Here is a 20648-nt window from a genome sequence, read left to right as displayed (position 1 = left end):
AATGCTCACAAATCAATCTAATAGTAGATGTTTACGTGGTTGACTTAAAACAAAACAAAAAGCTTGCAGGATATGTTTTGGACTAGGATGAAATTTATCCCAAGTGGCAATGCCTCTACCCAAACCCACTGCTCTAAGATTGATTCTGACTCAAAATTTCTCTATAGGACAGAGGGGACATAGTTTGCATTGCTGTGAATCTATGGATGCAGACTGCCCCAACTTTCTCTCATGGAGCTACTGTTGCATTCAAACTGCTGACCTCGGCTTAGCAGTCAAACACTCTAACCACTGTACCATGAGGGCTCCTTAGCACCTCTATACCAATACTTAATTTGACGTCCCTACAAAACCCCCTCTGTCCCCAAAGTTAAAATGATGGTCATCCCACTCTGCAGTCAAAACAAAACTTAACTGTAAAGATAGAAACAAAACAAACTTCAGGGTATCTCTGCAATTATCAGATAGGACTCTCCTACTCATCATTTCGGATGTAATATTTTAGGTGAAAATAGCACATCATGCACACAAGAAGACTAGACAACGACATCTGTGATTTTATAATTATTTTAATAACCAGGTTTACATTAACAGTCACTTGATGAACTTTTTTTTTTTTTTAAATTTGACTTTCTTATCTCAGCTAAACTCGAAACACGGTTTTTCTTCACGGTTCGAACCAAACAGCTCTTGGCGTTCCAGAGCTGCCTCACAGCTACCACAGATCACAGGAGATTCACTGTCTGTCCATATGCACCAGACACAGAACTGAACACCCACACACCATTTTCCAAAGAGGGAAGTTACAATGAAAGCTGGCTGCTCAGGGCAGCCCAGGGGGATATCTGGGATTCAAGCTGGAGTTTCCTAGGGGGGACATCTGGGATCCTTGTGGCAATAATCAAAGGGGGAACAGTGAGCACAAGTTCTGACTTAAGATCCAGGTTTTTAGAGCGGAACAGGGCTCTCTGGGTGTGGTCATGCAGAAATGGGGCTTTTTTATTTCTTTGAAGAAAGGTGGTTTGGTGGATTACTCAATGTTGCCATTTTCAGCAAACTTAAGATGTAAAATAAATTCTACTAGGGTGGCTGGTTTAAGTGGTGGTCTTCTGTTTATAACAATGTGGAAGGGCTGGAGAGATGTCAGGGGCATCCTTTGAAAGGGGCAGGGCCAAGCTATGAGACGGGAACCAGTTGGGAAAGGAGGTGGACGTCCACCACCACATCTTCCACACGTGGCTGAGACACCAGTGAATTCCAAGAGGGACTGTCCAGCGTCATTTCAACATTGTCTACAAGGTGGTTTCATGTGCCTTACGTAGCAAAACAAACATGAGTCTTAAATTTTCACTTGTCTAACAATTTACTCAGAGAGCAAAGTCTAAAAAAACAGTGGGAATTTTGAAGGGCTGGTTTGGGGCTTTGTTTCTTGGGAATACTTATGCTTAGAAAGTTACTAACAGTACATGAAGAAAGGCAGACTTCCTTGGATAACAGCCGAATATAAAGTTCTAGTTGAACATTACATACCAGTTCCAAGTATATTTAAGATGTATGTCCGGCCATGGAAAATGTGTTTTCATTGTGCAGATTGATAATAAAGGGATGAGCTAGACTCTGGGTAGCCATTGGTGGTGCACAAGTATTTATTTGTGTGTCTTTTCGCCACCTGGTGGTTACAGCTGGTACTACACACCATAAAGTACATCCCAGCCAATGAGGTATATGCATGCTCCGGATGGAACAACATTGCCTTTTTTCCACGCTAGGTGCCCCCAAATTAAAAATTGTGAGTGTAGATACCTTTTCTTTCTTCTAGGTTTCCTTTAAAGAAAATATACCACAAAAGCCTAACAATAACAAGATTTCCCATCGTGATGATGAACAGCCCTGTTCATGGTGAAAACAGAAATTAGTTTGCTAGGGGACATTACCTTCTTAGGCTATTTCCAAATTCCCCTTCTTTCTAGTCTTCAACGTCATGAAACTTTCAGGCAGAGGTCGTGGTTTCTCCTAAGCACTTAAAAGGTGCTGTTCTCTTCAAAGTACTCAGTTGTGGGTTCTACCAGTGGGATTCCCCAAGAGGCCAGGAAGAATGGCCCGGCTTGGATGGCTGGTTTTTATTTGGTTGGTTGGCTCTTGGCTCTACAGTTCTTTACCCTGTTCACATAACTCCCTCCATCACTAAACTCTCAGGCAGACAAGGCCTCAGCAATACACCCTCCTGAGTCCTCCAGGGGGCACTCACCGCGGAAGATTTCAGTACCAGGACAAAATGCCCTTCAACGACTCAGCTAGTGGAAGAGAATCCCGGTGGCTAAGATTAGAAAAATGGGATCACAGCCCCAACACGTACTCCCTCTCCTCAGGGTGAACTTTTCTCAAATCCACGCCAATATGTTCTGATAACAAGCTGGTGGTAAAACTCAAGGGGCTCCCCATTAAAACAATAGTGCATACAACGATTCTACTCAGTAAGCGATGTGCTTAGGTCTCAAGGAATCAAAAGAACAACCCACCATTCACTACTGTTAAGGGAGAGCATCCATTCAGCCCCACCTGAGGTACAACCCTGAGCTGGTGAGGCCAGGCATGTGTTACCCAGCTGGGTTTGCAAAGACCGAAGAGTGCAGGCCCATCTCCCTGCGCTCAGAGGGAGGCATGTGTTTAAGCAGTGGCTGCCCTCCCAGAGAGCCTGTGCTGTACCATCCCAACTGTTTTAAGAGCACCAAAGAGGCAGGCAGGGCAAAAGGAAGAGAGAACCATTTCCTCTCTCCACATTGTCCTTCCAACCCCAGAAAACGAGAAAACCTGGAAAGCAGCACTGAGACAAAGGCAAGAATGAACACCAGCGTGATTAAGTACATGGAGGAGGGGTTGGGTTTGGGAGTTTTAATACAATGTTCAAAAGGAAGAAAATCTACCAGAAGTTGACATGACAAAAGACTGAACCCCAAGATCAGCTGCCGTCTCTGCAGGGTCAAGGGGGCCCTCATAAAGTGACGGCTGCCACGAGGGTCCATGTTCCGTGGAAAGAAAAGTATGTCATCAACACAATACAGGTACCCCGCCTGCTCCCCCACCCACCCGCCGCCCCTACCCGTGCCCTACCCCAGTCCCTCTGTGCTCTCCACCTTTCTTCAGGCCCCCACCACCCACATCCCCTAATAACTTGTGTCCCTTTTGTTCATTTTCCTGACCTCCCAGCTTTGTGTGTCCCCTTGTCATAGGATGCAACACTACACACGCTCTCAACACTATATAGCAGACTCTTGTAGCTTAGCGGCCTGTCTGACAGCATGCATGTAAATGGGGGGAGGGCGTCAAACAAATCAAGGCTATGCATCAACAGAAAACAAAGCAATTCTTCATAAAGCTAGGCAAGCGAGCGTAACATCGGAGATACATAAGGCTTGAGGCTTAGTGATCCTTTAGATTGCAACGGTTTGGATTCGCTTTCCTTCTTATTAAATATCGATGTACCATTTTGGCTTTGAAAAAATCTCTTCTTGCTTCTGCCCTTTTCTTTGGGGGGAGTTGCTTAGCTCAGGGACGTGATGTTAGAGCGGCCACCTGGGGGCGCCACAATGCGCTTGCTGGCCGAGCGTACTCCTTCGTCCACTTGGGTGCCTGCGGTTGGAAAGAAATGCCCAGGGAGAGAAAAGAAGAAAGGGAGGGGGACACGAGAGAGAGTGGATTAATTTTAAGAATGTAGATGTTGGGTGCTTTATCATCTCCAAAGAAAACTTCCATTCCTATCTCACCTGTCTTCTAAATTTCTCATACAATCCCCTCCCCAAAACCACTCGGTGAAAAAAAAACCCAAGCTCTACCTAGATTTCTTCTGACCCTTGATGCTAATAAGAAAAAAAACAACAATAAATGGCATGAAAAATGGCATCTTATATGCACTGTGGCAGACAACGTCTTAAGTGTTTATCAGGATTCTCATTTCTCTTAATAGCTATTCTTTGAGAGAGGTCCTATTATTATTCCCATTTTCCAGAGGTGGCAACTGAGGCTCCAGGAGGTTAGGTAATTTGCCCAAGGTCTCACAACTTGATGGGAGGATGGCCCAGTCCCTGTGACTGCAGCACAAGAGGGAACAGCAATGTGTCCTGGGCTGACTGATTCGTAGGTCACAATTGCTTGGCTTCACAGGGAAGCCTCTAAAGACTTAAAGGCGACCACAGAGAAAAAAGCAAAGGTGGCAAAAACTGAAAATTTCATATGATTAGAATGTGAACTCTGGTTTGATTTTTTTTGATAGATAAAAGTTTTCATAAAAAGTTAAGTTCCACTTAAAATTATAGACTTTGGTAGCTAATGCATTATGCATTGAGCTGCTGATTGACTGGTCAGTGAATCGAATCCACTTGCTCCCTAAATGACAGACAGGCAGTCTCTTCTTGTAAAGGTGTGCACCCTCAAAACCGATGCCTGGTGGCTCTGAGGCAGCAGTGGATAGGTGACAGTAAGTTTTGAAAATGCAGAATCGTACTCAAGTTGAAGGGTGGGTGGGGATGCTGGTGTTGGGCAGAACTGGACTTTGAGAAGTGTCCTTTCCCACCAATTTACAAGCTGTTTGAATTTGGGCACGTGACTTAAGCTGCCTGAGCCCCCTTTCCACATCTGCAACAAAAGACAGAACTGTGTTTCAAAGTTAAAATTAAAACGAACAACTAACACGAGATACATTTTCAAACAATGATATCAGTATAGTTATTATTACTACAGGGTGAGAAAGAATAAGTGTAACAGAAGTCTTGGGTTATAAAAACTTCTACAATTTGAGCATATAAATAATTTGAGCTTGTAGCCAGGGCAAACACAGGAAAACATAATATATTGAGGACCTCTCATAATCTAATGTAGAAAATCACCATCAATTCTTAATCAAAAGTTTCCCCATCCCTCAGAACTGATCCATGCAAGCTGAAATTAAGCCAGACTCTTTCCCCTGCCTCTGCCTTGTCTTGCTTTGTCAACAGGATTGCGTGGAGATTCAGAAGACTTCTTCACCTGCCCCAGAAACCTCACTAGAGATGCCATCAGGCCGGGGCTGAAATGCATTCAGGTTTAGCTCTAGGGCGCCCTCTACCGGAGCACTGACTTTCCCTCCGCATTCCTCCCTTTCTCATTAATGTCAAGATCAGCTTGACTGACTCACCGGACAGGCTGAATCCCGACTGATGGAGATTCCTCACGGGCGGGTTGGGCCGGGTGGGGGAGCCCCGTGTGGAGCCGGCAGGGGTGCCTCCCTTCGGAGTGGTGGTCAGGTCAAACACTGGTCCATCATACATGCCCCTGGGGACCGCGTGCAGGTCGGCCATCTGCCACCAGAGGAAGTACATCACCATTTATTCACATAACAGGCACATATTAATAGTTAATTCTAAGGCGCATATATCCATCAGTGAATTATGCATTAAAACTCCATCTCACATACTTTGGGCATGTTGCCAGCAGGGACTTGGAAGGGTGGAGGGACAGAGCAGGAGAGGGAGATACTGGATGACAGGGACTGACACAGTAACTGGGGTAACAGAAGCGGGCATCAGGACAAAGCATAGTTCAGAGCCACTGTTCATAGGGTGTCTACGAGTCGCAGTGGACAGCACATAACAACAATGGTGACAGCTAAACCATATTTTCTAAAAAGATGATATAATGGGAGCTCTGGTGGCCTAGTGCAAGAAGCTGAACTGCAATCTCAAAGGTGTAAGGTTCGAATCACTGGAAAAGGAGGGGCAATCTCCTCCTATAGCAGTCAGATCCAATTCAATGGTATACACACACACAAATAATAATAATAAAAAATAAATTTTAAAAATTACTTAAAGAAGGGAGGAGTAGAAGACAAATTAAGGGAGAGCTCATGGTGGAGTGACTGTGGAGGTGGTCAGTGACGGCCTCTTTAAAGAGATGATCTGTGATCGGAAAGCTCAGAGGAGGGTTCTGTGGGCTGGAATGCAGGGAGGGAGACTTGTGGGAGATGCTGGACTAATGAGGAGGAGAGGGCAAGTGGAGAGGGCAAGTGTCTGGAATGAAGCTGAAAACTCTACGGAGTGGAAAGAGATGAAAGCATGGTAAGAAAGGGGCGAGGCGGCTGGACAGCACATGGCTTAGGTGCAGGTGCTGGCAGGGATCAGGTGATATGCGAGGCCTCCACCTGCACACTCTTGAGTGAGGATTAGAGCTGCAAGCCTAGAAATGAGCTTCCTATGACCAGTCTCACTGTCTTCTGCTGGAGGCTGTATTTGTCCCAGGCTGTGCAGCCTGTCATCAGCACCTATCAAGTGCAAACAGCACCTATCAAGTGCATTCTCTGTGCTGGCCCGGTGCACACAGTGGGGTTGGTGGTCACAGAACACATGGTGTCAGCTTAGTGTCTAGTCTAGAACCAGTCACAACAAGACCGCCTAAGGCAGGGTTCAACACTCAATCGTGAATCCTTATCTATATTCACAGGTGGGATAAAGAGGACACACCACCAAGGGAACTTTATAGCACAGGATGGGTCATCTGAAAACCCCAACCAAGTTCTGCACCGCCTTCCTTCTCCTCTGTGAGTGGATGACTTTGGTGCAGGCAGTGAACGAAGGCTCATCGCACTTGTAGATCAGCATGATTCCTGAGGGGCAACGCCTCTATCTGTTCTCCCCTAAAGCCCCGACTAGTGACACCAGGTTATCAAATTGTCTTTGGGTCTACAACCTGAATCGTATACTAAGTCTGTGCCATTGCTGGAGCTCTGGTGGCTTAGTGATAAAGACTTCCGCTGTCAATCCAAAGGAACATTGTTCGAATCCATGAGCTGTTCTCAAGGAGAAAGATGGGCCATCTTCTCCTGTGTGATGTGCTGTCTTTAAAAACCCACTTGCGGACCAGCTCTGGGTCAGCTCTGACTTGACAAGAAAACACAAGAAAATGAAATTCATTCCAATTCATGGGGACCTCATGCTATCATAGTAGAACTCTACCTCAGAATTTTCAATGGCTGACTTTCTAAATAAAGATCTCTAGGCCTTTATTCCAAGATGCCCCTGGGTAAGCTAGACGCTTCGTGATTAGCATCTGAGCTTGTTAATTCCTGAACAACCTAGGAATTCCCTAGAGAGCACAGACCTTTGATAATGCCATGATTATCCCCCCCAGCTGCACGGTACACCAAGTGCCTCGCCCACCTCAGGGGGGCTGCTTACCCTCCTCCTGGCTTTAATGCGCTTGTAGACGTAGTCAGAAAACGGGCTACAGGGGATGAAGCGGCCGGCCCCCTGGGTCACGTGCAGGTTGCCATCCTCCAGCATGATCTTGCCCTGGCAGATTACGACCAGGGGAGCCCCACGCAACTCCATCCCTTCAAAGATGTTATACTCTGCTGCCTGAAGACAGGGGTGAGGAGAAAGATTTGGTGAGTATGTTGCTGTTAGGTGAGCATGTCGGAAGGAGGAAAAGGTCACATTTTCAAATCCGCTTTCAGGCTCACTAGGGACTGGTTCACAGGGTATGCAAGGACAACTTAGATGCGGCTGCAACCTGTCAGGAGGTGAAAGGGACCAAGAGGCGGATGCCTGTGAAGTGAAGCCTAACAGAGGTGCCCAATCTCCATCAAAGGCCTCAGGTAAAAAGTTTTTTATTAGAAGTGTTCAAGAAGAAGTTGCATCACTGTCAACGATGCCAACTTAGGGGGCTAGTTAGTACTGGGTGAGTAAGTAGATGGGGTACATGAACCTGAGGTCTCTACCAGGTCTCAACTAAATAACGTAACAGATACACATTTAAGCAAAGCCTTTCACCACCCAAACTGGGATCTATTTCCTCTCTCTCTTTCATTATTCAGTAAGAGGCATTATTGTAAAATGGTGAGGTTTAATTGTTTAGGCTTGAAGTCCCACTTGACGTGCCGTGTGACCTTATAGACGTTATTTAACTCTTCTGCACCTTGATTTCTTTATCTTGTAAAGAGGAATAATAAAAAGCACCTTCCTGAAGAAGAGAGATTCCATGAACTACAATTCAGCAAACTGAAAACACAGTGTATAAGATGTAAATGCTTTAAAAAAGTTGTCTAGTTTTACTATCATGTTTGGAAAGGTGAGAAGAGAATATGACCTTCAACGAGATGGCTTGACACCATAACTGTGAAAATGGGCTTGGGCCTGGCAGAGATTGTAAGGATTCTGCAGGGTCAGGCAAACTTTCAATCTCTTGTTCGTAGGGCTCTACAAGTCGTAGTTGACTTAAGGGCACACGCAACAACAAAAATTAAGTCCCTTTCTGTGAAAGCACTGAGCTATAATTTTATCTATTACAAGACACTCCTTATCAGTGCTGTTCACCAATTATTTCTAGCTCTTTCTAAAACCAAAGCAACATTGCAGTCTCCAAGCTCTGCCCTTTCAGGTTTGGCACAGCCATCTGACTGGCTTTGGCCAATAAAGTGGAGGAGGAAGTGGTGAAAATGGTTTCAGAGTCACAGCGCCAGCTGCCAAGTCCTGTTCCCTGCCTGCAGACACGGCAGCACACGGAGCAATGCAGCGAGCCCTCCCTCTTCAGCCTCGTTCCTAAGCAGCTATGAGCAGCAGAGACCCTCACTTAGGAAAGCTTGAATTATAAGCACACTTTGAGGGTGTGAAGCCTGGTATTACTGGATTGCTTGTTTCTCATCCTGGTCTAACTTCCCTTGTTCACCACACAAAGTCCTCCTGACTGAGCCCCATGCACGCCTCCTCCCCACTCTGCCTCCCCGCCCCCAGCGCCCGCCTCACCGACTGGTGGTTCTTGGCAGAGACGATCTTCACAGCATCTGGATCCCAGATGACCAGGTCGCTGTCAGAACCCACAGATATTCTTCCCTTGCGGGGATACAGGTTGAAGATCTTGGCGGCATTTGTGCTTGTCACAGCCACGAACTGGTTTTCATCCATCTTTCCTGTGGCCTGTTAAGAGTCCAAGTTCAATCACTGTCACTCTGAGCTTATAGCAAGGTAATCATGGATCCTCAGAGATACAGAGGGATCTCTTAGATGGTGAGCAAAGAACCCCACTGCCAGCTCCAGTGTCTGTCATGCCGTTACAGATGTGACCTGGGCAACATGAGTGACTCGTGGTTTACAATGGGCACTGAACCCATCAGCAGTCTCTCCCATCGAGTGTCCTCATTAGGACCACATGGAACAGGGCACAATGGCCCTGCAGGGCTTCCTAGGATGTAACCTCCATGGGAGCAGCCCACTGTGTCTTTGTCCTCTACAGTGGCTGGTGGGGTCAAGCTGTTGATTTCAAATTAACAGCCAAACACTTAACCATTGCACAACCAGGGTTTCTGAAGGGAGTTACGGCTTCTAAAAAATGCAGTGTCTCTAGATACGAAGATGGATTTACTACTCACCATGCCTCTAATCCCAAAAGGGACTCCTGAGAAGTCACAGTAAAAAACCAAACATGTTCAAGATCCTGTTCTTCATGTGAATATGTCTATTTGCATGCCCACAAGACAAAGATAAGATAAGGGGAAGTAAGCTTTCTCACTGTTAACAGGTGGGCTCTTCCCTCCTGGGTTATGGACTCACAAGTGATTTGTATTTTTTTTCCCTGTATGTGATTTCCAAATGTCATTTCTTGGGTATGTACCATGTTATGGATTAAATAACACCTATAGTTAACAATTCCAGATAATGCCAACATAAGCACGTAGAAATATTCAAAAAGACATAACCAAAAAAATTCACTGTGTGCATTCCAACTCGCAGCAGTCCTGGGTGACAGGACTACGACTGCAGACCTTGATGGCATCGGATTGCGTCATCCTCCCCAAGAGGAACAGCTCGGGTTTGGACCTGCAGATCTGTAGCTTAGCTGTTGACTATTACTTCTTATGGGGTCTAGGGCCCTCACAAATGTAACAGGGTTGCAGAGAAAACAAAACCGACAAAAGTAAATCACGTGAGAAAAGAGACAAAAATATTTATACTTGTTCCTCTTCTTAAAACCAAAAAGGCAGGCAGAATAAAAATTAGATGAGTTTAGCTTTGAGCTTACTCGTAGCTCAGAAGAGGGAAACTCAGTGGAATTTGGTATCAGTACATTCTATTTGGATGTAAATGAAACTAGTTTGCAGGGACTTCAAAATAAAGCAAAGAGAAGTGATCAGTTCAATAGTGGCTTAAATATTACGTTCACTGGTAGTTTACTTCTATAGTAGCTTTCCTCTGGAAATCCTATGAACCCTGGAGAAAGGACGAAGGTTATACAGGTGTCCAGGACTTTGCTTCATAGGGTCGCTATGAGTCGCCTACGACTCAACGGCACTTGACAACAACAACAACAACTCACTAGTAGTTTAGTCCATATTGAATTGCTCAGCTAAACCAAAGGCCACGACTCTTTGGAGGATAGAATCCACCAGTGACTCCATGGAAGAAAGACTGACAATCTCTTCTCGTGGGATTCACAGCCTCAGAAACCCAGCGGAGGGCCAGCTGAGTCAGTTCTGACTCAAAAGCAATGAGTATGGGTGAAAAATCCTTGAGAATGTTTTTGTTTACATGGATATTTCTTTCAGTTCTTGTGAAGTTAACAAGAAAATTAACATCAAGTCAGGCCAAATTGTCAGAAGACACAGAAAGACACTTTGGACAATCACATGTCTTCAGAGGAGGGCATCCAACTAGTTCCCATCTAAACCCAGGCTCATTTCTCAATTCGCCGAGGGGAGATTGGCATTGAGCTTTTACAGAGAAGTTGTAAAACTCTCTAAACAAAAATACTTTAATAAATTAGTCTGCATTAAGTACAGATGATTCGTGCTCATAGAAAAGGATCTTTACTTTTGGTTCCTAAGTCTGGACAAGGAGGCTCCTTCAAATTCTAGATTTGGGGATTTAATAGTATAGATTCAGGAACTTCTGAGCAGGTCTGAGAGTCCTCTCCACACCCAGCAGCCACACCCGAGACACACGGAGGAACAGGGCTGCCTCTATAGTGCACAGGACACTCTGATGTGACCACGGACTTGCCCTCTTCCCACCTCCTCCATGCCTTACCACAGCCTTGTCCCAGATGACAGACATCCTCTCCTCCACACCGTTGGTGCCCTCAGGAATAACTGTGAAGTTATCCTTCCCAATGGCTTTCTGGGCAGTGCTGAAGGTGCAGTGGGCGCTTCCAGAGAGCTGCAGGTCCCCGCTGGCAAAGACAGAAGCTCCATGTGAGTAGGGGACAGGGTGGGAGGTCCCACAGGGTCTATGTGTAAGGGTTCTAGTGTAAGAGTCTGTGTGAGGGGTTTAGTGTAAGGGTCTGAAGTCTAACAATTCCAGTCTGTGATTCTTCCTCTGCTTTTTATTATTCTGGGTGAGTTTAGGTAACTTTTATTCCCTCTCTGGAAAAGGGATGAGATTAGATTAAATATTTTGTAGCAAAATAAAAGGGACTCAAATGAACGATAGGATTATCAGCAGAGAGCAGCTGTAAAGAATTCTCCACATACATTATAGCATGTGGACATTATGACCAGTCTTGCATATTTAGATACATTATTTGTCCTTCTGACCCTCAGTGGTTTAATATGTACAGAGTTGAGAGCTATTGTGCACAGGGTCGCTGTTAATCGCAAGTGACTCGATGGCACATAACAACAATGATGATAGTCTCCTACTCTTGAGGTTGTTGTGTGCTAGATAAGACCAGACCTGTACTCTTAGCATAGTGTCTAGCACACCCTACCTACTATCTGCTGTTAACTGTAATTAAGTACCATAAAGAACACACAAAACTGACCCTCTAGAGGGTTTTCAGAGGCAGTGCACTGCATGGGAGGAGACTGCCCATCTTTCTCTCACTGAGAAGCTGGTGGATTCAAACTGGGTGCCTTTGGTTGGCTCCTTACCTCCAGGCCACTGAGCTCCCCACTAACCCTGATTAGCACTATTGTTACTTTCAACTCAAGGATGCCCCCCCCCCCCCGCACAATGGCACAATGTCATAGAATCACTGTGAGCTGTGGGGTTTCCACTGGCTCGTTTTTGGGAGTATCACAGGCCTTCCTTTCTAGGAACCATAGTCTAAAAGCTCTGATGAAAGCTGGTCAACATCACAGAACCCAGAGGGGCATGGCTATGCATCAGAAACAATTGAATCCTGTGTCTCTTGTATGAATATTATTATTACATTATTTAAAAAAATACTATAGAAAAGAGTCTCATTTTTTTTGGTGCCCCATAACTCAGGGGAATTATTTTTTTAATTTTATTTTCGTTGCTCCTGTTGAGCAGATGCACAGCAGAATATGTATAAATGCAACAGACAGCACAGCTATAATGATATGATGATGACATTCTTTATGTTACCATTTCCACTCTCTTTTTCCAAACTAACTCACTGTCCACTAAGACTCCTCTCTAACATTTCAGGTTACTGGTGCCAACTAGATCTCATAGTTTTTTAAAGAGCATACTACTGAAGGCAGCATTCTTTCGTAGTTAAGCTAAATTAACATTTGGTTTAAGGAAGGCTTCGGGGAACATTGTTGGCTTAATGTGTGGAAATGATCTCAGGATAACAGCTTTAGGGTTTATCCGGTCTCAATATCTCCAGAAAGTCTGGAATCTCTGAGAATAAGAAATTCTGCTGTGCATTTCCTTCCTTTGGAGTAGGATTCTTGTACTGAATCAGATCAAAATGTTCAGTTACAGGTGTAGACACTGTTTGAATCTGATATCATAGAAAAAAGAGGAAGTTTTTCATGGAGGCCTTAGCCACCCACCTGGAGAGAACTTCTTTGTGCATTGATTCCCTCACTTCAGACCGTTATCGAGCTGTGGCTGTTCTAGTCTCCATACAAGCAGTCTCGGGACACGTTCATGAAATGCCTGCACCTACCTGGCCAGCAAGGAGTTGATGTAGTCAGGAGTGGTTGGGTCAGGGCTCAGAGGAGGAGATGTCACGAAGGCGGCCGCCTTGGCCCAGTTCTTGCTCCAGTAATGAGTCCCATCTGTACCGAGGCTGGCAGTGATGGGCTCACCAAATACCACATTTCCTGGAGATGGTAGGAAAAAGGTTTTCATAAAGAATGTTCTTCCTCGGTCCCAGCTTAGATGAGCATTCCAAAGCTACTGTGGCTCTGGAGTCAGAGTGGTCTGTGTTCAAATTGACGCTGCCAACTTTTCTAAGACTTTGCTTTTCTATCTACTAGTATTATATGGTTTAGATTAGATGCAGCCATTGATTATAAAATGCAAAATTACTTCTCAAACTTTGAGTCAAATGAAAATCTTAGATTAAAAAAATTATAAGATCTATATTCATTTTTAAAATGTAAAACTGCAGAAAAGATGATGTTTACTTTGTAGGTTGGTTGTGAAAATGCAAGAATTTGGCATATGTGAGGTGTCAGGCAAATAACAGGAACTCAGGACATAGTGAGTTCAATACTCTCTCCTATTCAAGGGACCACACGCCCCAGATGTGCCCACATCACTGGAAACTGCTAGAGCCTGCTGTCATAAATGCATGGTTTGGTTTCACAAGGTAAAATCCATTTTGTGGGTGAGAGGCTCTCAATATTTTTCTCATCATGTTGTTTACTCCTTAACCTGAGGCAAGGAATGATCTACTCAAGGACACACAATGATGTGGAAAATTACAAATATGAGGCCAGCTTGGTGACTACACCTGCATCAGGGGCTTTAAGTGCCCAAAGGAAAGAGGAGGAAATACATTCATCTAAGCCTCTGCTGAGTTCCTTTACAAAGGGACACTCAAACAAAGAGCAATCATATTCAGTAGAAGTTGCTTGGTAGCAAGTCTCTCTGAGCCAGAATCCTACTGCAAAGACGCCCCTGGCATCCCTAAGACTATTTAGCTTCACAGCAAATTACCTGTTGTAAGTTCCCCTCAAGTCTAAGAAAGTCCCATCTATGGAGAGAACATTGGTATGGTTGCCTGGAATTCTGTGTAGAGAATATTTTAAATAATATTCTGCTCTTACTAGAAAACACTCAATATTAGTGATGCCTGCCACAGGCAGCAGAAATAATTAACATACGTCAGCTCTACTCTCGGGGAGGTAGTAAAAAGAATCCATCCACATGCAGCTGCTGAGAGTCTCAAAGTTTCTCCAAAAATATTCATCCAACCAAAGCACAGGAGTAATGAAAGGAAGTGATCAAAGTCAAGACCAGTGTTCAAATTATTAAGAATACTCGTCAGAGAAATGCAGTCTTAGTGGTGGAAGAACTCTCCTTCTTTGGACCCCATTTAGCATGGCAGAACTTGAAAAGCAAAGGATGATAACGTGACCTGGATTCAAATATTAGCTCTCACAACCAGGAAATTCTGGACAAGTTATACTTCCATTTCCTACCTGAAAAATGGAGATAATAAAGCCTGTTTCACAGAGTTCTTTAAGGATAGAAAATGGTAACAAAATTAGAGTGTTTATCTCAGTGCATGGGTCCCGGTGACACAGTCCCTAGTGAATTGCGCTGCCAACTCAAAGACACTGTCTCTCCGGCAGTTCGAATCCACCAGTGGCTCTGAAGATCATTTTGCTCTGTGCCTCTTGAAGCCTTGGAAACCCAAACAGACTCAGCTATGAATTGGTTCCAGTTTGATAGCAATGAGTTATCTCAGGGCTGGACAGATAGTTGTTTGTTGCTCACTAAATTGTTGATTTCTAATATTAACATTGAACAGCCAGGCAAGACTATGAATCGGTGATCACTGGGATGTAGAGTCCTCTCCAGATGGCAGGGGAGCTTGACTATACTCTCTGTCTTCTTGCTCTGAAAGTTCTGGTCTTTTTCCCTGAAAATGACAACTCATGAGATGTTTTCTGGCTTCCAGCTCAGCAGAAGGTTTTTCATCACTGAAATAATAATGCCTCCTTTCCACCCCTAAGACACAGCTGCGTTATTTCTTCTGGCCAGAGAAGCATAGGCCAGACAGCAAAAGGGTGAGGAATTTTTCTCCCTGAAGCAAGAAATGAAAGCCAGCATTTATTGAACGGAGTCACCCTGTCTTTGAGGGCCAACTCCCCCCTCCCCCCAGTGCCTCCATGCCAAGAATGGGTCCCAGAAGGATGCAGGTACATGAGGACAAATGCAGTTGGTGGTCATGGGGTGAAGATGCAGGTGTTCTCCAAATAGTTTCTTTCCTTTGTGCTGCTAGTCTTCTCTATGCATACTTTTGCCTATCTCCAGGAAGGGAGATGGAGCATTAGGCTGCTTTCTTGGTTCTCGCCCCGATGACTCAGACCCAGGGGAGGGACACACCATGCCAGGGGAGACATTTAAAGGCTGGGGCTGAGGAGAAAGAGCAGACTTACTGTGAGCAGGGTAATGCCGCAGGGGGCCCAGAATCTGCCAGCTCAGAAAACCGTCTAGACAGCTAGGAAGACTCCTCTCCCACAAAGGGTAGCAAGGGGCCACCCTTTGCCAGAGGCCAGGCAACTAACACCTCAGCGTCAGAGTGTCAGAGTCTGTCAGAGCATCAGAGTCTGTCAGAGTGTCAGAGTCCGCTGGGACTATAATTAGCCATCACAGTCACTCACAACTGTGAATCTGCAGGCTTGTTCTGGGTATGGCAGATGAATCTTTCCACCATCAAAATGTCCACTGGCCCACAGCAATAGCACCCACACCACTGGGTCTGGTAAATTATCTCTCTCACAACAACAAAACTGTGTCTCCAGTTTCTTAACCACTTGCTTCACTTGTCCAATCTCATGACTAGAACAATTCATTTACTACTTGGGAGAGGGGGTAATAATAATAATGCTTTGAAATTAGAGTAAATTTCAATGAAGCACAGATCAAACATACGCAGCACAGGTTCACAGCTAAGGAGATACAAAGCAGAGGTCAGAACAGCAGAGAAGCAAGGCCATAGTCCGTGAAGGTGGAGTGAACACATCCTGCTGCTAACTGAATGGTCTTTGGTTGGAGTCTATCTAGAGGCACCTTGGAAAAAGTGCTGGCAATCAACTTCCAAAAATGCATTCATTGAAAACCCCATGAAATACAATTCTGCTCTGACATATATTTTATCTCCATGAGTCAGAACCATGTCACTGGTAAATGGTGACAGGGTCATGAAGGCCATGCCAGTAGACATGTTTGAGTAAACAGTTAACCCTCTTTCAAAAACAGTCTGTCCTCAATTCTAGCTAGACAGAACATGCTAACTCCAGGGCTGGTTCAGGGCTGAACACATGACTTAACCCAAGAGAGTTGCAGGCCCCCTGGGAACTTCTGTTTAAACTGCCAGTAAAGTACACCTTTTCTGGTGTATGTTACATCCCACCATGCCTCCATCAAACTCTGAGGACAGCAAGCACATCCTGGCATTTATTTTTGTCACTGTTAGTCTACATCTCCCTGAAGGTAGAGGCAATTATTAATCAAAAGAATATTAAAGCATGACACGTGAAGTAGTTGGCTTATAGGTTTTAACATAAGATGATTGAAGGAGGGGGAGGATACCCATAATATAAAGAGTGAAATATAATGCAAATGAAAGATTTTATAAAACACAATGTATATGCATGAAACACAATGTACAGACATGATAAAAATGTTAAAGATATAAAAAAAGTTAATGGAAATCAGAATTACAGAAAGGAAATTGGAAAAATTTAATCACATTGTAAGCATTAAATTTAATGTTCTAGGGCAAAATGCACATGAATGGTCAGATGAAAAATTAATTTACTTTGTAAGGCTTTACTCAAATAACAACTTAAAACAATGAAGGTGATGAAGAAAAAGTGAAGAATGGAAGGAGAGAGACAGGTCCAATATCTATGGAAAAGCCTTTGATGCAACCATGCCTAACAGCCCTATAAGCAATAACTGAAGGTTTATTTAAGCTGTGGAATTGGATTTTTTTAAACTTTTACAATCAAAATAATCTTGACTCATAGGTTTATTCGCCTGCCTTTCAGTGGGCCACATAGCTCCTTACCCACTAGATCATCACAATGACTGAATTTCTTGACCCTGAGTATGTTAATTTATAAAACTTAGATAATGTGGCCCACGATAAAAGATCAAAAAGAAATTATTCAAGTGAAATAGATTGACTCAGTGACTAGAGAGGTGGACCTGGGTCTGTCGGAGATGATGAGACTGGCAGATTTCAGAACTGTTGTTGTACTTAGGGTTGCTATGAGTCACAGATGACTCGACTGCACATAACAACAACATGCTATGCAAACCACTTAACCTTCTAGGGCCTGGTCGGTTCAAACCTCTGACTTTGGTTAGTGGTTAAACATTTAACCACCTTGCTACTAAGACTCCTTTCAAAAGCAAAAAATAGGCACCATTTCTAGAGAGCAGATAAAGAGGGAATGAGCCACGTGATCTGGCATGCCAAGACTCCGTGAAAAAGAAATCACCTTTCTTCCTGGCTTGGGAGATGAGGTCAGCTGCACTCTTGCTCATGACCTTTGTGATGTAGAGAGGACAGTTGGTCTGGCTGGCGATGGTGATGGCACGGAACACAGCCTCGGCTTCCAGCTGCAAAACATAAGTCCCCAGGGTCAACAGGAACAGAAACCTCACAGACATGCCAAGTCCCTGCCAACACAAACTGTGAGAATGCCCTGAGGTGCAGAGGTTCAAAGGCGAAGATTCCAATTCCAGATCTCCCCATACGGAGCCCTGGACTTAACCAATTGTAAAATGGAGAGCAAAGCATAAGATCATGTGGCGGCAATGTCTGCCACAGGGTAAATATCTAAAATAATGAGAAGAGTTTTTCCTTAGTCTGTCTTCTCTGCTGGAAGTTGCTTCTTCCTAAATTGCCTGAAGTTACCAGCAAAGGCAGTTAGGCATCAAACTGGCACAAACGCTTTCTAGCAGCCTTGAGTGGTGAGCAAAAGATTAATTCTAGGGTCATTTCTTGTAACCACCATCCCCAGGCTTCTCAGTGCAAAGACTTATTTCATTATCCAGTTCCTCCCCTCCACTCTAATGCAGGATTCATGTTTTCAAACATGCTAACCAACCCAGTTGCATTTATTAAGTAGAGAATAACAATGAGGTTTTTCCTATTTTATTAACAAAGATGGCTGCAGGCTCTGAGACAGCCTGGGCCAGAGTCAGGGCTTTTCTACTTTCTGGCTAAGGGGTCACAGGTAACTTATCAGCCTCCCAATGCCCTCTCTGCAGAGTGGGGATCCTAAAAGAACCTAACCCTGGGACTGTCCTAAACATTAAATGAATTAAGCTTTATAAGGCAATTAACCCATTCCTGGAACCAAGCAAACATTCCTTGAGGGCAATTAATTGTTCTTTATAACAATAACAATAATAATTAGTATTATTGATGGTCAAAGTTTCTTCAGCAGTGTCACCCTTTGCTACGAATGAGCCCAACTGACCCCATGGCAGAAGTATTTCCCAGTTTCCCTTTCAAGAGGGGGAAAATGAATAGTTCAATGTATTCAATTTTTTAATAGATATAACATCTTGGTGAGCTTGTGCAGGTCAGTGTCTTAAAAAAATCCTAACAACTGCTTTCACATGCAAAGTTGTACACAATACAAACCAGTCACTGCCCTTGGTGGGACAGACTCCACTTACAGACTTTTAACAGTTGGAGCTTCAGGTCGCACTGTTCTGTGTGGACTGGGCCCTCCAGGGGCCTCACAAGGCACCTGAGCACAGGTGAGCTGCGTCCACCCTGAAGCACACACACCTCTGTGCTCCGGCTTAGCTGTCTTGGTGCCTGGAGTGGCTGGGAGCTCTCTGAGAGGCATCGCTCATGATGGTGTCTGGACGAGTTCTGCACCAACAGAGGCAGGCTCCTCCCCTGCTCATTCCCTCCTCTTCACGCCTATGCTGAGCACTTGAGCACCTTATGACCTCAGACTTGGCCCCTTTGATCTCCTCCTCTCCCAACCCTGCAGGTTTTCCAGCACTTTGACAACATGACTATCTTTGGAAGGTTACATCACCCGCCAGCTTCACCCCAAAGGCGTCCGTGGTTGTAGAGATCTGCAGCTGAGAGGCTTTCTACTAAAAAGGAGACGGAACAGGGAACGGGTGGGGATGGCGGGGCCTGAAAAAACAAACCAAGGAACAAAAATAGCCTTTGCTCTGAAATCCCCTGGCTGCTGCTGAAGGAATCTATCTTGCCAGCACATCGGTGCAGTGACCAGCACTTAAGGCAAGTTTCACAAACAGTCCTGCTTCCTCTGTCTCGCCTGCTTACCCTGTGTGAAGAGTTCTCCAGTCCCTCCCACATAGTGGGCCATTGGGTTAACCTCTCTGGGCTTCACTTCCTGACCTGTAACAGCTGTCACAGTAACATCAACTGTCCAGAGCCTCATCAAGGATGGCTTATGGTGGAGACACAGCATGCAACGGACGCAGGGCTGCATACAACGAAGTATTCAACAAAAACCAAAACCAAACCCAATGTCACTCAGGGTTACCCTAGAAAACAAGTGTGACTTTCCCCTAAGATCCCCACAGCTACAAATCTTTACAGAAGCAGATTCCCACATCTTTGGGCTGAAACTGCCAACCTTTCAGTTAGCAACCAAGTACTCAACCATTGTGTCAACAAGACTTCTTGACATACTCAGTAGAAACCAGACACCTCATTTCCATTGAGCTGATTCAGACACATGGTGACTCCTTGTGCAAAGGGACTTGGTATTACTGAAGAGACTTTTCGGGTATGCTGTATGTGACTGTGATCACAATCACAAGGTTATAAATTACTTTCAGTGGCCATAAGGATGTAGACTAACACCAAAAAGTGACTGAGGATGCTGATGATGTCGTTCAAACTGGATGCTGGTTGCACAAATATATTAAGTTTGTGAAAAATCACTGCATCCCTCTGATAAAGCACTTTTTCGCTGCGTGCTACCTTGAAAGTTTAAACATTTGAAAGACTTAAAAACATCATTTGAGATGGTGGTAAGAAACTTTGCTGCAATCCCAAAGGCACACAGTTCAGCTGAAAACCCACCAGAGGGCCAGCTATGGGTTGGTTCCAACCCTGTGGTACACAGCAACAATGGAAATACAGTCATTTATGATTTGGCTTCTTAAATTTGCTGTCACTTGGACCTTGGAATGACAGAAAGGGTCAGGAAAAATGGACGGCCTTGAATGTATTCCAACTGCCAGCACCACGGTTAGCCCCCACAAAAGCCAATTTTCTGTCTGTTATCTGGACCATCAATTCTCAGCTCCATGTCCTGTGCCAGCAGTTTAAGTTCCTGGCATCCTAACGACACAGACTCAACTTCTTGTTACCTTTTAGTCTCCCTTTTTCTGCCGGTGCAGATCCAGACCTTCATTTTATACATAGGACACTCCCATAGCAGAATGTAGTCATTATCTTACACTAGAGCATGAATATGCATGCTATGAAAAATCTTCTCAACTTCCTATTCATAAGGTCTGTATCTGGCAGGACTCCAATATAATATGGAATGAGGCAGTAAGTGACAATATGAAAGGAGGAATTGGAAGTACCTCACCCTTAATGAATTACTGTAAAGCAGACTCTACACTGTTATCTTTAGGGAGGTTACAGGCCAGAAGTAAGCATTTACTTTGCATTCCTTTCTAATTCCCTGAAGGTCTCTGAGCTATGGCCAACTGGCAGTGGAAAGAAATGCC

General features: G+C 44.6%; 1 protein-coding gene across 3 annotated transcripts in view; it reads right to left on the bottom strand.

Annotated features, from left to right (window-relative positions):
* Positions 1-2877: 2877 nt before the first annotated feature.
* Positions 2878-20648, bottom strand: part of DPYSL3 (dihydropyrimidinase-like 3) — a 173916-nt gene continuing 156145 nt past the window's right edge. For 2 of the 3 annotated variants that reach the window (XM_006893731.1, XM_006893732.1), the window contains 7 exons: positions 17402-17522; positions 12883-13039; positions 11049-11190; positions 8772-8942; positions 7206-7385; positions 5171-5333; positions 3542-3630 (listed from right to left, as the gene is read on the bottom strand). In XM_006893731.1, coding sequence (XP_006893793.1) covers positions 3542-3630; positions 5171-5333; positions 7206-7385; positions 8772-8942; positions 11049-11190; positions 12883-13039; positions 17402-17522 — 1023 coding nt within the window. Of the gene's footprint in view, positions 3631-5170; positions 5334-7205; positions 7386-8771; positions 8943-11048; positions 11191-12882; positions 13040-17401; positions 17523-20648 lie in introns of all 3 variants that reach the window. The other variant, XM_006893733.1, reaches the window with a different exon arrangement.

This window comes from Elephantulus edwardii, unplaced genomic scaffold (genome assembly GCF_000299155.1).
Source record: "Elephantulus edwardii isolate Elephantulus edwardi_28Jun2011 unplaced genomic scaffold, EleEdw1.0 scaffold00130, whole genome shotgun sequence".
NCBI lineage: Eukaryota > Metazoa > Chordata > Mammalia > Macroscelidea > Macroscelididae > Elephantulus > Elephantulus edwardii.
The sequence above is the reverse complement of the archived record's forward strand: the minus strand, read 5'-3'. Positions and strand labels throughout refer to the sequence as shown.